The sequence below is a fragment of the Halichoerus grypus genome, chromosome 11 (genome assembly GCF_964656455.1).
Source record: "Halichoerus grypus chromosome 11, mHalGry1.hap1.1, whole genome shotgun sequence".
In the NCBI taxonomy this organism is placed as follows: Eukaryota; Metazoa; Chordata; class Mammalia; order Carnivora; family Phocidae; genus Halichoerus; species Halichoerus grypus.
The window spans coordinates 38593619-38609808 of NC_135722.1; the positions used below are offsets into that span (position 1 = coordinate 38593619).

Here is a 16190-nt window from a genome sequence, read left to right on the forward strand (position 1 = left end):
ACTATGAAATTCCCATATTACTCATTCTCAGTCTCTTCTCAGAGCATTTGACACCTCCCTGTCATTGCCTCAGGAGCACCCTCGGGGTAATTGCTTATTCTCCCATAACCCCTGCATATCCTCAAAAAGGAGGGGTGTACTCATTCTGTACTCATTGTCTCTTTCAAACCATTAGTCCCCTACTCTCTTAACATTCCCCCTATTTTTTGTAGCTCATCTACTAATGACCATTTACTAATCTCTTGGTTACTCCATCTCATTCATAAAAGACTGACACCTAGCTTACAATCTTTCCTCTCTGTCCCAACTTCTACGATTAACCTTGGTGACTTCATTGTCCATGTGGATAAACTAACCATAACCAAGTCCCTTGACTTCTTCAGCTCATAGAACCTTCTCTTCCCACCCCAAGGATCCTACTGTGGACCTTGTTAGAGGGTTCCTCCCTATCCAACTTAGATCCCATGATTCATCCTGTAACCCTTTCACCATACACTAAGACCCTCTGCCCTATTTTAATTTTCAGTTTATAAATATTTCTTAAATTCCTTATTATTCATTTTCCTCTTATAATTTATTCATTTGTACGCAGATCATATTTAAGGGCCAAGCTCTTGAATTTTGTCTGTGACCCTTTAGCAGAAAGTCAAACCCATTATTAACATGTATATAAGCCAAAAGCTACACCTCCCCCATCCCTCCCTTCTACTTTCTCCCCCACCTCCCCTTTTCATGCTCCAGCAAGTAAAACCCACACCCAGATAAATTCAGCTATCTTCTCTCTCCATTCCTGTGCTCAGATCCCTGGAGAAAACTACAGAATAAAGTTAATCTTTAACTTATATTAAAATTAATCTTAATTAATTAGTTAATTCATACCAACCTCAAATAAGCATCCACCTAACAGCAATTCTGCTTTTTGGGGGGTCAAATTCTATTTCTCACTATCTACAAAGATGATTTCAAATCTTCTCAAACATCTGACTTCTCTATACATCCCCCGATTCTCAGTAGGTGATTTTGTCTCTTTTCATTAAAAAGACAGAAGTCATCAGATGCATCCAATGCCAAACTTATAAATCTACATGATTCACTGCCTATCCTCTATTATCTCCTGTTACAACAACTGGCTCTCTCTCCTTTCTAAGACTAATACCTTCATCTATGCTCTGGATCCCACCCCCTCTGCTTATTTACTTCTATCTTCAGTATCTTCTTTTACTATCAGCATCTTATCTTAAAAAAAAAAAGAACACAGACTTGCCTGGCCTTGATTTTCCTCTCCAATTACTACTACTCTCTTTCCTTACCTTCACAGCCAAATACCTCAAAAGAGCTGTTTATACTTGTCTTAATTTCCTCAAAAGTTCTCAAGGGACTCTCCAAAGGGACAATTTGTCAATATCTGGAGATATTTTTGACTGTCAAAACTGGGGAAAGAGGGTATGCTACTGGCATCTAACAGGTAGAGGCCAGGGATGCTGCTAACATTCCACAATGCACAGGACAGCCCTCCAACAACAATGAAGAGCTATCTGGCCCCAAGTCAACAGTGCCGAGGTTGAGAAAACCCTAGTGTATTCCAATCAGGCTTTCATTCCTATTACTTCATTAAACAGGTCCTGCTAAGGTTATCCATGACCTCTGTCACTTTATCCTCCTGACATTTTTAATCCTAACTTAAATGACTTCTCAACATCAATCAACAGAAAACCAATTCTTTCATCTTTAAAGCATCCTCCTCTCTCTTAGTTACCATGAATCCACATTCTTTTCTCTTGGTTTTTCATTTAACTGTCTGGCCACCACTTCTTAGTCACTTTGTGGACTCACACTATAAACTCAAATTTCAACACTGGAATTCCTCAAGATTCAATCTCAGTCTGTCTTCTCATTTTATTATACTCTCCTTAGGCAAGCTCATTAAAATTCCCAGCTGCTGTTACCAAGTGTAATGGGTATCTGTTGTCTGCACTTGTCCAGCATCTCTTTGTTGTTGTTGTTGTTGTTGACAGAACTTCTCTTTCCCTTTCAGGAACGTCTCTCTCCAAACTGACTCACACTTAGAACTCCAACCTAAAACTCTTTTACAAGTTCCAGAAGCTTGTACCCAACTGCCTATTTCCCCTCGGATATTGCAAAGGCACATTAAATTCAACTTGTCCATAACTGCAAACATGATCTTTAAACCTGATTCTCCTTGAGAATTCCCTTCCTCAGTGGATATCACTACCTATATAATGGTGCAAAATAGAAACCTACAAATGACCTTTCATTTCCTTATTTCCCACTTCATTCCGTTACCAAGTCCTATAAATGTTACCTCCTAAATACAGTGTCTCTCAAATTCATCCCCTTCTCTTCACCTCTACTACTATCCTTTCTATTCTGGACTACTGTTCATCTTCTTGACAAGTTTCCACATGTCTACTCTTGTCCCTTTCAAATCTGTTCCCTCTATCACAGCCATAGAAATATTTTTAACATGAAAACTTGCCAGTCCCTTGCTCAAATTCTTTTGGTGGCTTTCCATAGCCCTTATGGTAAGGACCCAAATCCTTTTATAAGGCTTTCAGTGGCCGAACGCTGCTTACTTCTTCAGCCTCACCATGCACTTCCCTTCACTCTCTGCATTTCAACAACTGACCTTTTATTCAGATCCATAAGTGCCCTCTACTTATATCTACCTCCATTCCTCTGTACATGTGTTCCCTCTGCCTGTCCAGCCTTCCAAATTAACTCCTACTCATTATTCAGAATTGGTCACATTTTACTTCCTTAGGAAGTCTTCCCTTACCATCACCCATGCTTCTACCCAGGGTAGTTAAATTATCTTCTTGTATACTCTTAAGTACTTGGTAGTTTTTCATCATAGCACTTATCATAATTTGTTATTATATAATTTACTTTTATAATTATTTTATTAAGTCCATTTCTTTAATTGAACTTCATGAAGTCAGGACCTTTTTTGCTCTCCACTATATCCTCAATGCCTGTATAATGTATATATGCCTGGCACATAGTAGGGACTCAACAAATATTAAAGAAAAGATGATAAATGAAGAGATAATTTAAGCCTACCTTAACCATAGTAGACACTGGATGCACTCTCCTAAGATTTTTTAAAATTGATCCTGCCAGATCTGTCACAGACAGTCCAATAGCCCAAGAGGTATACCCTTTCAGCTTGATAATCTCATAGGCACTATGGTTGTAGAAAGTAAGAAAATCAAATTCATGGCAAATCAATTCAGAGAAAACATATTATTTTTCAGGCATCCATTTTGAAGTAACCTATATGTCAATGCCACTCCCAGAGATTTCTTCTAGAAATTATTTATGAATAGGCAATAAAAGTTTCTATACTATTTTCATAAACTTCATTATTCACTTTAAATAATAATTAACCCACCCTTCTCTTATCATAAAGGCAGAATACTAGGGCATATGTGCCCCTAAAGATGAAATTTTTTTAAATTTTTGTTATTGTTGCTTAAGTATCCAAACACAGAATCCAATCATCTTGAAGGTTAGCATATACACCTTGCAGACCACTTAAAACTGTTACTAGGATGCCAATGTAACTTTATATAATTATAAGCCATGTATACATATTTTTCATTAGAATAAATCATTAAATCAACAATACATGAAAATATGGGGAAATGTTCATAATATATTTTCAAAGGAAAAAGGCACAGTCCTAAACATTATGCAATTTCTTATCTCAGGCTCGTAAAAAACATCATTCATGTTTATAAAAACTTTAGAATTGCATCAATCCACAAAGTTATTAACAGTGATTATTTTTAAGTGATATTACAAGTGATATTATCTTCTTTACACTTTTCTGAATTTTCTTATTTTCTACGATGAATATGTGTTATATTTCTGCATTGCCACCAACAGATTTGGATTGATAGTCAAAGGCAAAGAATAAAGAGGTTTTAACTTAGCAATGAGCTTATTTAGTTCTGAGAAAAGGATCCAGAACAGGAAAAGGAACGTTTGGCATCATTATTCATATCAGGTGGTCTTACAACTATGTAGGTACAGTTTCAAGTCCCTAGGACTGCACACAACACACTTGGTAGCAAAAGATAAGACTGATGTGTGTATGGACCACCTCAGCACAGGATAGTTGAGACTGGATGTAGTCACTGTAGTATCCTATGATTTGAATGTCAATCTAAAATCAGGGGCACAGTTAGAGGGCATACAGATTGCTGTCAAATTTAGGATTAACTTTCAGACTCTCAATTCAATATGACCAAGACTCTGTGGGTTAAGTAAAAGGAAAGAGAGGGAGACTCTGCTGCCTAGTGATTGATTGAATGATGATGTAGGAGTTGAAGAAAGCTCTGCAGTAGATAACTGGGGAAAAATCTTACCGGTGGAATCTGGATGACAGATCCACCCTCTCAGGAATTAACAAAACGGACTGACAAACAGAAAAGGGTTGAGAAAAAAAATGGCTAAAAATATAATCCTTTAGTTGTTATTATCCATCCTAATGAAAATAAAACTGCTGGTATAAAAAGAAAGGTAAGGGGAGCAAATAGAACAAGCAGTTTTAAGGCTACTATCTTAAGACAAAAACTGATTGCTCTATTAAAAACCTGGAAGGACGTCCTATTAAATCATGATGTCACTCCCCTGCAGTTGTTGGTTAGCCACTGGAAAATCAGAAGCTATAACATAAGAGTTGAGTTGTTTTTAGGTAAAGACCAGCAGCATCCTGAGGACTCTTATAATTATAGATCCTCTTCTAAATGACCAAGGGGCAAATAATTTAATTTGGACACTGCATTGTTGGGAGGACTAATTGGAATGAGTACCGATCTGTATTGTGTTGCAGTATTTGTTATTTAAATCACACAGGACTTCAGTGGAAAATGTGGTCTTACTCATTATTTAAATTAGATATCATAGGGCGCCTGGGTGGCTCAGTTGTTAAGCGTCTGCCTTCGGCTCAGGTCATGATCCCGGGGTCCTGGGATCAAGTCCCACATCGGGCTCCCTGCTCAGCGGGAAGCCTGCTTCTCCCTCTCCCACTCCCCCTGCTTGTGTTCCTGCTCTCGCTGTCTCTGTCTCTGTCAAATAAATAAATAAAATCTTTAAAAAAAAAGCTTTAAAAAAAATAAATTAGATATCATACTTTAAATTAGAAAGAAACTAACATTCACTGTGGTGCAATGATTAGGAATTGGGAAGACAAACACTGTACAGCCAATACTGTAACATCCCTGCAACATTTAAATTGGTTAAAGTGGTTAAAACATGCTTCTTAGTGGCTGGGTTGTAGTTCTGCCTCCAGATCAGGTCGTTCCTGCATTTACTGGGAAATGGCCTCTAATGGCCCCTATATCTGGAAATATATGGTGTATGGGTAAAGGACACTTGTGTTGAGAAGGATAGGAAATGCTACTATAATATTAACATAGGTGTTTTTTGCTAGGCATTAACTTAATCTCTTATCTAAAGCTATTTGGTATAACAAAGGTTTGTAGGTTCCCTTAAGAAAATTTAAGAAAATGAGGGGCGCCTGGGTGGCTCAGTTGGTTAAGCATCCAACTCTTGATTTTGGCCCAGGTCATGATCTCAGGTTTGTGAGATCGAGCCCTGAGTCAGACTCCGTGCTGGGCGTGGAGCCTGCTTAAGATTCTCTCTCTCACTCTCCCTCTGCCCCTCTCCCCCCACACATGCCTGCTCTCTCTTAAAAAAAAAAAAAGAACGAAAGAAAGAAAATGAAATACCGATAACAATTACCAAAGTGGAAAGATAGTTGGGGAAATTTACCTAAAACTCCCAATCAATGTAATCTCTGTGGAAATAAATTGGCCAGAAGAGGAAATAAATTTGCTTTAGAAATATCAAATACACAATTAAATGAGTCTCTCAATACATTTAATAAGGTGATAGTAAATAAAATTGGAAAATAGGATAGTCCAATTAGCTAAGGATTACCAAAACATCTGTGAGTGATTTTGGTTACCTATTGTATAGATCCTGGTGGTTAGAGGTATACTAGCTTGTCTTTTTCTATGTATAAAATATCAAAGACATGTTTGTCAAAGGAACTCTGAGGAATATATGATACAAAGATAATCACCTAAGGTCATGGGGAGGTATCATGGGTAGAAGGTTAACAGTAGGTATGGATCCTTTCCAAAAAGGCAGGACTATCTAGGAAGATGACTTTGGGTATGCTTTTGTACAAAAAAATTTTTAGGTTAAAAAAAATTAGTTAAGCACTGGAGGATTCTGAAAAGATGAAGTAGGAAGCACCAGGATTCTTTTTTTTTTTTTAAGATTTTATTTATTTATTTGACAGAGACACAACAAGAGAGGGAACACAAGCAGGGGGAGCGGGAGAGGGAGAAGCAGGCTTCCCGCTGAGCAAGGAGCCCGACGTAGGGCTCGATCCCAGGACCCTGGATCATGACCTGAGCCAAAGGCAGACACTTAATGACTGAGCCACCCAGGTGCCCTGGAAGCACCAGGATTCTATCTCCCTACCTAGACAATAATTGTTTTGTCAAAATCTGTCTAATATAACTATTCTGGAACTCTGGAGTCTATTGAAGGTTTGAAACTTTCAAGGGAAGCCTCCAGTGGTAATCTGTAGTTAATTTCAGCCAATTTCAGCTCTTAGCACAGTAGCAGCTACCCATCCTCCACCCTCAGCAAACAGCTGTTCACATGTTCCCCAAGCAGCTTGTGCACAGCCTGCAAAAAGGACCCCATCCTCTAAATATCAGGATCTGGGGGCGCCTGGGTGGCTCAGTTGGTTAAGCGGCTGGTTTCGGCTCAGGTCATGATCCCAGACTCCTGGGATCGAGCCCCACATCGGGCTCCCTGCTCAGCGGAGAGCCTGCTTCTCCCTCTCCCTCTGCTGCTCCCCCTGTTTGTGCTTGCTCTCTCCTTCTCTCTCTCTGTGTCAAGTAAATAAAATCTTTAAAAAAAATTAAAAAATAAATATCAGGGATCTGTGCTCTAATGGCTGATGGGTTGCTTCTGATGACAGACGTGTAGAAAAAGAAGGGCAGCCATTGTTGTTGTCCCTCCCCCCGATCATTGCATCCCCTTCCCATCTAGCTAAAGAGACCTCCAGGAAATTTAAAAGGAAAGCATCCACTCCCCATTCCCTTTATTTTTCTCTTTTTCTCTTACTGGGAGCCAGATATTAAAGACTAGAATGTAAAAAATCAATTGTATATATGGGGGAAAATTAGAAAGTAACCATGCATGACCAGGAAAAGGCATAGGCTCAGAATAGACCTAAAAGACCTTAAGATTATACCTCAGGCTGATCCTTGGCATGGAGACAGCCTTCAACAATCACACACACACACACACACACACACACACACACCCCAAACCCTTGGAAGGGAGAGAATCTGATTTCCAGAGTTACTATATTATTAGATTCAAATATCCAGTTTTCAACGAAAAAATCACAAAGTATTCAAAGAAATAGAAAAGTTCAAAGGAAAAATATTAATCAACAGAAACCGTCCCTAAGAAAGACCTGATGGCAAATCTATTAGACAAAGACTTTAGAGTAACGATCTTCAAGATGCTCAAAGAAATAAAGGAGATGTGGAGTAAGTCAAGAAAATGGTGAATGAACAAAATGGAAATTTTTTTTAAAAAAGAAAACCTAAGAAGAACCACCCCCAAAAATATTTTAGAACTTAAAAGCATAATAACTAAAATGAGAAATTCATTAGTGGGATTCAAAGGCAGACTTGAGCAAGCAGAAGAAAGAATCAGCAAACTTAAAGGTAGAACAAAGGAAATTACTGAATCTGAGGAACAGAAAGAAAAAACATTGAAGAAAAGTAAACAATAAGATTATTAGAGATTTCTCATTAGAAACTTTAGAGTCCAGAAGGCAGTGGGCAAATACATTCAAAGTACTAAAAGAAAAAAACAAAAAAACTGTCAACAAAGGATCTTATATTTTATACTTGGCAAACTGTCCTTCTAAAGTGAGGGAGAAATTAAGATATCCCCAAAGACACAGAAGCTGAGGGAGTCATCACCACTAGACCTGACCTGCAAGAAACACTCAATGGAATTCTGCAGGGTAAAGTGAACAGTAACTCAAAGCCATATGAAAAAATAAAGATCTCAATAAAGGAAAATGCACAGGCAAAATTATAAAAAGCTAGTAATATTGTAACAGTGGTTGCAATTCTACTTTTTTGTTTTTGGAATAATTTAACAGACCAATACATTTTTTAAAAAGCAATCAAAAAGATAGTATTATTGTGACTTTAGTTTGTAATTCCTGTTTTCAAGTCTAAAAGACTAATGCAGTTAAAAGAATTATTAGTTTATTTTGGGGGCATTCAATGTACAAACATGTAATTTTTTTTTAAAGATTTTATTTATTTATTTGACAGAGATACACAGCAAGAGAGGGAACACAAGCAGGGCAAGTGGGAGAGGGAGAAGCAGGCTTCCCACTGAGCAGGGAGCCCAATGCGGCACTCGATCCCAGGACCCTGGGATCATGACCTGAGCCGAAGGCAGACACTTAACAACTGAGCCACCCAGGCACCCCAAACATGTTATTTTTGAAATCGATAATCAAAAGGGGTGAGGATGGAGCTGTAAAGGAGCAGAGTTTTTGTATCTTACTGAAGTTAAGCTGGTACAAATTCAAATAAGTGTGTTATAATACTAGGATGCTAAGTGTGATACCCATGGTAACCAAAAAGAAAATAACTATAATAGTTATAGAATATATACAGAAGAAATTTAAATATTTCACTACAAAAAAAATCAACTAAACACAAAAGAAGACAATAATACAGGAAATGAGGAACAAAAAGCTGTAAGGCATATAGAAAACAAAAATTTTCACCAAGATACTAGCAATAAGATCCAACAGTACATTAAAAGGATTATTCACCACAACCAAGTGGGATTTATTCCTGGGCTGCAAGTTTACTTCAACATCCGCAAATCAATCAATGTGATACACTACATTAATAAAAGAAAGGACAAGAACCATATGATACTCTCAATAGATGCAGAAAAAGCCATTTGACAAAGTACAGCATTCTTTCTTGATTAAAACTCTTCACAGTGTAGGGATAGAGGGTACATACCTCAACATCATAAAAGCCATCTATGAAAAACCCAAAGCGAATATCATTCTCAATGGGGAAAAAATGACAGCTTTCCCCCTAAGGTCAGGAACACGGCAGGGATGTCCACTATCACCACTGCTATTCAACATAGTATTAGAAGTCCTAGCCTCAGCAATCAGACAACAAAAAGAAATAAAAGGCATCCAAATCGGCAAAGAAGAAGTCAAACTCTCACTCTTTGCAGATGATATGATACTTTATGTGGAAAACCCAAAAGACTCCACCCCAAAACTGCGAGAACTCATACAGGAATTCAGTAAAGTGGCAGGATATAAAATCAATGCACAGAAATCACTTGCATTTCTATATACCAAAAACGAAACAGAAGGAAGAGAAATTAAGGAGTCAATCCCATTTACAATTGCACCCAAAATCATAAGATACCTAGGAATAAATCTAACCAAAGAGGCAAAGGATCTGTACTCAGAAAACTATAGAATACTCATTAAAGAAATTGAGGAAGACACAAAGAAATGGAAAAACGTCCCATGCTCATGGATTGAAAGAACAAATATTGTGAAATGTCTATGCTACCCAGAGCAATCTACACATTCAATGCAATCCCTATCAAAATACCATCAACTTTTTTCACAGAAATGGAATAAATAATCCTAAAATTTATATGGAACCAGAAAAGACCCCAAATAGCCAGAAGAATGTTGAAAAAGAAAACCAAAGCTGGTGGCATCACAATTCCAAACTTCAAGCTCTACTACAAAGCTATAATCGTCAAGACAGTATGGTACTGGCACAAAAACAAGCACATAGATCAATGGAACAGAATACAGAGCCCAGAAATGGACTCTCAACTCTATGGTCAACTAATCTTTGACAAAGCAGGAAAGAATGTCCAATGGAAAAAGACAGTCTCTTCAACAAATGGTGTTGGGAAAACTGGACAGCCACATGCAGAAAAATGAAACTGGACCATTTCCTTACACCATACACAAAAATAGACTCAAAATGGATCAAAGACCTAAATGTGAAACATGAATCCATCAAAATCCTTGAGGAGAACACAGGCAGAAACCTCTTCGACCTCGGCCACAGCAACATCTTCCTGGACACATCACCAAAGGCAAGGGAAGCAAGAGCAACCTGGTTCCAAAGTCCGTGATCATAATCACTATGCTATATTACCCTCAAACACATATGAGTTCTTGTGAAATGATAAGCAGATTTTCCTTTTAAAAAATGACCCCCGAAGAAAGCTATGCATAATGTAAGTCTGAATTTGGGGATTTTCAGAAGGTTAGAGTTATTTATCTCATAAAAGGCAAAGATCAACATATACTTTTTGTCTGTGAAACTAATTCTTAAGACTGATTATTAAGGCACGAGACATTGAATGAGTACTGTTACCTTTCAACAACTTGTTTATGGATATTTTTCCACTGCTCTTTGTCTGAATCAGTTCCTAATTTAGGGTCTAGAGTCTTCAGAGCAACACCAGCAACATTCACCCCACTCCACAAAGGCACTAAAAGAAATATATCTCAGAATAAACTCTTCTTTCCAGTACTGCATCAATTCTTTGAGTTCAATGGGTTTATATTATAAAGTTAGGTTACTACCTTACACATATATAAAAATAAGTTTAAAATGGACAAAAGAAAGAAATGTAAAAAACCAAAATTATAAAGTATTAGAAAAATATGTAAGACGAACCATGAGAGACTATGGACGCCGGGAGACAAACTGAGGGTTTCAGAGGGGAGGGGGGTGGGGGGATGGGTTAGCCCAGTGAGGGGTATTAAGGAGGGCACGTATTGAATGGAGGACTGGGTGTTATATGCAAACAATGAAGCATGGAACACTACATCAAACACTAATGATGTAATGTATGGTGACTAACATAATAAAATAAAATTTCAAAAAATATGTAGTAGAAGTTATTTATAATTGTGTGGTATAGGAGGCATTTAAAGCAAGATGCAACTACAGCATCCACAAAGAAAAGGATAAGATAAGATAAACTATCATAAGCAACTAGAAGGAAAAGAGCAACAAATACTACTCAACAGTAACAAAGAGCTGACAGGGAATAACTGTCAACCTAAAATCTTATATCAGTTAAACTGTCATTCAAAATGAGGTGAAACTAAAACACTTTCACATAAACAAAACTGACAGGATATACTTCAGGAAGAAAGAATTGAATCCAGGGGAAGGAGTTAGACACAGGAAATAAAGATAAGCAATACAACTGGCAAACATGTACACAAATCCAGACAGGTATTATACTTAAATAGTAATAATTAGTTTGGGGATATGAAAACAGAATGGAACCAAAAAAGTAGTTAATACTGTTGTCCCTTGAACAACACAGGTTTGAACTGTGTGAGTCCACTTATACATGAATTTTTCCCAATAAGTATACTGGAAAATGTTTTGGAGATGTGCAACAATTTGAAAAAAACTTGCAGATGAACCATGTATTATTATAAAGAAAATAGCATATAATATATATAACATACTTTGATTGAATTAACTGTTTATGTTATCACTAAGGCTTCCAGCCAACAGTAGGCTATTAGAATTAAGTTTTGGGGGAGTCAAAAGTTATACACAGATTTTCAACTGTGTGGGGACTGGAACCCCTAACCTCCATGTCGTTCAAGGGTCAACCGTAATTACATATGTGAGAGAACAAGGCCAATCAAACTTAATACATTCTAAGTTCTATGTATTATTCCAAAGAAGAATAAACACACTAATTATTTTGAGGTCAAGTATGAATACAGACCACTTACAAAGTGAGTGTATAATCCAAAGTAGTAGAGGAAATTAAAGAAAGTTTAAATGATCCAGTAGAAAGCAGAGAAGAAAAAAGAAACAAAAGAAAATCTCGCTAAATAGAATAATAAATATATTCAAATCAATACTAATCAGAATATACTACTTTATAAAAAATAAAATTCTGGAATATTAAATGTGAGACATTAAAACATACCTAGGAAAATTATTTTTAATGACTTTGAGGAGGAAGAACTGAGTTAAGAAAATAACACAAGTGAACAGGGTCAAATTAAGGCACTGGTGAAACAAATATTTATCCAAATCAAATCAAAAGTATTTACTTTTAAAAGTAAAACACTATGATATGAGAAGTTTAGCTTGGGAAAAGGAAGGACAGTAATTGAGAGAGGTCATGAAAGTGTCTTTTACCAGAGTGGTAAGTGCATACCAGAGCAGAAAGTGCATTTACCAGAGTGGTAATTACACAGATGTGTTCACTATTCGATGATTTATTGAGCTATAAATTTATATTCTGTATAATTTTTCTGCATATGTTATATATACTTAAGTGAAAAAATGTTTTAAAGTATACCATAAATTTTATCATGGTTTAAAAAATATTTATTATACTATGACCCTTGAAATACAAGGAAAATAGAAGGGCTCATTAAATGTTTTGAATTAATGAACAACTGAATGAATGAACAAATGGTCCTTATTCCCTATAAAATGGGTTTACTGACATTATGGAAAGATTTGCATGTATGACACAATTAGAGAACATTGTAAGAAGTACAAAGTTCTACTGTACAGCAGATATTAAATGTTTAAGTCCAGAAAAGAAAAAGGTTCATGTGGCCTAAGTAATAGTTTAAACCACATATTATATAATTCTACTTACATGAAAAATCTGAAATAAACAAATCAGAAAGTAGGTTAGTGGTTGCCTGGGCCTGGGGCAGGTGTGAGCACAGGAATGGGAGTTTCTTTTTGGGGTGATGAAAATGTTCTGTAATTATCTTGTAGTAATGGTTGCAGGACTCTTTGACTACACTAAAATCCAGTGAATTACACACTTTAAATGGGTGAATTTTATAGTATGTGAATTATATCTTAATAATGCTGCTGTTTAAAAGTCACACTAAGTTAAAGTTCTCCAGATAAGAGAAACACTCATTGACTTTTAAAACAGCTATATGTTATGTGCAATATTTTATGAGAGATAGCTAAATCCATGAACAGAAGACAAAGTATAGGAATAGAAAAAGATACACCAGGGCAATACCAACAAAATGAAAGTTATGTAGCTATATTAATATCAGAAAAAAAATAGACTTTAAAGAAAATAAGCATGATTAGAGATAAGAAGTATGATTACATTATGATAATAGGTTTCTACTTACCACTAGAATCACCATGTTCTCCAATTATCCAACCATGGCAGCTTGTGGGATGGACACCCAATTTCTCTCCAATTAGGTAACGGAAACGGGCAGAGTCTAGATTACAACCACTTCCAATTACACGAGTTGCAGGTAAGCCACTTAGCTTCCAGACCACATATGTCAAAATATCCACTAGGAGGAATAATTTGTTAGAAAAAAATTAATGGTAACTTCCTTCTACAATTTTCTTTTCTAAATAGATAAATTGTATTTTTTACTTTTATTTATTTATTTTTTTTAAGTAGGCTCCCTGCCCAGTATGGAACCCAATGTGGGGCTTGAATTCATGACCCTGAGGTCAAGACCTGAGTTGAGATCAAGAGTTGGATGCTTAACCAACTGAGCCATCCAGGCACCCCTAGATAAACTGTCTTAAAATCAAATACAGATTCATTACAGAGTTCAAAGTGAAGCAAGTCAACAAACAAATAAGGATTATCTCTCCCATAGGTGTTAAAAAGGTTAAATTATTCATGGTAAGAATTTTAAACAAATTTTTTTTGTTAAAAGAATTTTAAAACAAAAAAAACCCTTTTGAGATAATGTACCTATCTGTATTAAATAAGCAGTAAATTAATTCTACCTTCTTAAGCACACTTAGATTTCGCCTCTCCCTCACCACAGCCTCATCTAATCTCTCAGCATCTCCTACCAGAATAAGGCCACATGCATGATCAGGGCCATATGCAGATGTGAGTGACAAAATTCAATATTCATTAATGAATTTAAAAAAAAAAAAACTTTCTGGAGTGCCTGGGTGGCTCAGCCAGTTGAGCGTCACACTCTTGATTTCAGCTCAGGTCATGATCTTAGGGTCCTGGGATCAAGCCCTGCATTGAGCCCCAATTTCCTGCTGAGCAAGTCTGCTTAAGATTCTCTCTCTCCCTCTCCCTCTGCCCGTCCCCCCTGCTCAAGTGGGCTCTCTCTAAATAAATAAATTAATTAAATCTTTAAGAAAAAATCAGGGGTGCCTGGGTGGCTCAGTCGTTAAGCGTCTGCCTTCAGCTCAGGTCATGATCCCCGGGTCCTGGGATCAAGCCCCGCATCAGGCTCCCTGCTCTGCGGGAGGCCTGCTTCTCCCTCTCCCATTCCCCCTGCTTGTGTTCCCTCTCTCGCTGTGTCTCTCTCTGTCAAATAAATAAATAAAATCTTTAAATAAAATAAAATAAAATTAAATTAAATTAAAAAACAATTTTCTGCAACTATGAAACGAAGGGAATTTCATAAAAAACTCACATTAAACATCATACTCAATGATTAAAGACTAAATGTTTTCCCCCCAAGAAAAAGAATTAATCGAGTACGTGCCCTCTCAATACTTGTGCAAGGGTGACACATGCCACTAACACCAGAGGATATAGATATAAATAGTATTTACTGGAGAAAATCTTAGAAGCAGAGAAATAAGGAACCACACTGTGTACACTGAACTTTCATTATTCCACAGCACAGGTTAGGCAGAGATCCTCTGTACACAATATAGCCAAGTGCAGAGGAACCTCCTTTGGCTAGAAAGCTGGGTGTTCTCTAGAAACTCTTCCAAGAGCAAGAACAAGTCCCACCACCACAATGTTACGTATCTTTAAGTTAGCTTTGGAGGGGGAAAGGAACACTTAGTTTCCTTAAGTAACAAGAAATTTATCAAGGAATATCTGGGTCTAGCAACAATGGTAAGAAGTATGTATTTCTAGGACCAAGGTCTACACACCAAGGGCCCCAGAAAGAACTGTGCATGCCAGGAATGCTGATATCAGCGTAAGGTCTTGCTGTCTCTCCCCAAGCTGACTCAGTTCAGCTGATAGAGCTCTCTGTTAAGCTACCAAAAGGAGGAAGGAAGCAAGCCTCCAGAGTCATGCTGATTTGTATCTCATTATTACTTACATTCACCATTGTATTGGAGGTTTTAACCAGTGAAATGAGGCAAGAAAATAAAAAGGTCTTCAAATTGGAAAGAAAGAATTAAAATTAATAAAACTGTGTTTACAGATGACATGATAATATACACAGAATATCCTAAGAATTTGAATAAAATTACTAGAATTAGTAAGTGAACTTAGCAACATTTTCAAGATACAAAGTCAATATGAGAAAAACAATAGTATTTCTATACACTAGCAATAATCAATGGGAAATGAAATGTAAAGACAACTTTTTTTATAATAGCATCAAAAATATGAAATGCTTAGGGATAATTTAATAAAATTTGTGTAAGACCTATACCCTGAAAACTACAAAACATTGCTAAAAGAGAATAAAGAAGACATACATACATACAGAGAGATATTCCATATTCATGGACTGGAAGACTTAATAGTGTTCAGATACAATCTCCAAATTAATCTATAGATCTAACACAATCCCAATTAACATCCCAGCATGTGTTTTTATAGAAATAGATGAGCTAACTGTAAAATTCATGTGAAAATTAAAACAACACATAATACCCAAAGTAATTTTAGAAAAGAACAGAGAAAAAAAAGAAAATAAGAACAAAGAGAATTTACATTAACTGATTTGAAGATTTAGTGTAATCAAGATAGTGTGATAATAATAAAATAATATATATGGAAAATGACAAAAAAAGAATATATATGGAGATAAATGAAAAAACAGAGAATCTAGAAATAGACTCACATAAATGATAATCTTCAAAAAAGTTGTCAAAGCAATTCAAATGGGAAAAAAAGTATTTTTAACAATGTTGCTAGAAAAACTGGATATTATAATTGAAAAAATGAATGACACCTCACATCAAACACTAAAATTAATATGAAATGAGTTGCAGTCCTAAATATAAAAGATAAAATGTTAAAACTTATAGAAAATAATAAAGGAGAAAATC

The 16190-nt window shown here is 36.3% G+C and overlaps 1 protein-coding gene across 2 annotated transcripts in view; it reads right to left on the minus strand.

The window, feature by feature from the left end:
• Nucleotides 1–16190, minus strand: part of LOC118526358 (L-lactate dehydrogenase C chain) — a 42383-nt gene that overhangs the window by 2794 nt on the left and 23399 nt on the right. For both annotated transcript variants that reach the window (XM_078059167.1, XM_078059166.1), the window contains 3 exons: nt 13307–13480; nt 10527–10644; nt 3082–3205 (listed from right to left, as the gene is read on the minus strand). In XM_078059167.1, the coding sequence (XP_077915293.1) occupies nt 3082–3205; nt 10527–10644; nt 13307–13480 (416 nt within the window). The remainder of the gene's footprint in view (nt 1–3081; nt 3206–10526; nt 10645–13306; nt 13481–16190) is intronic.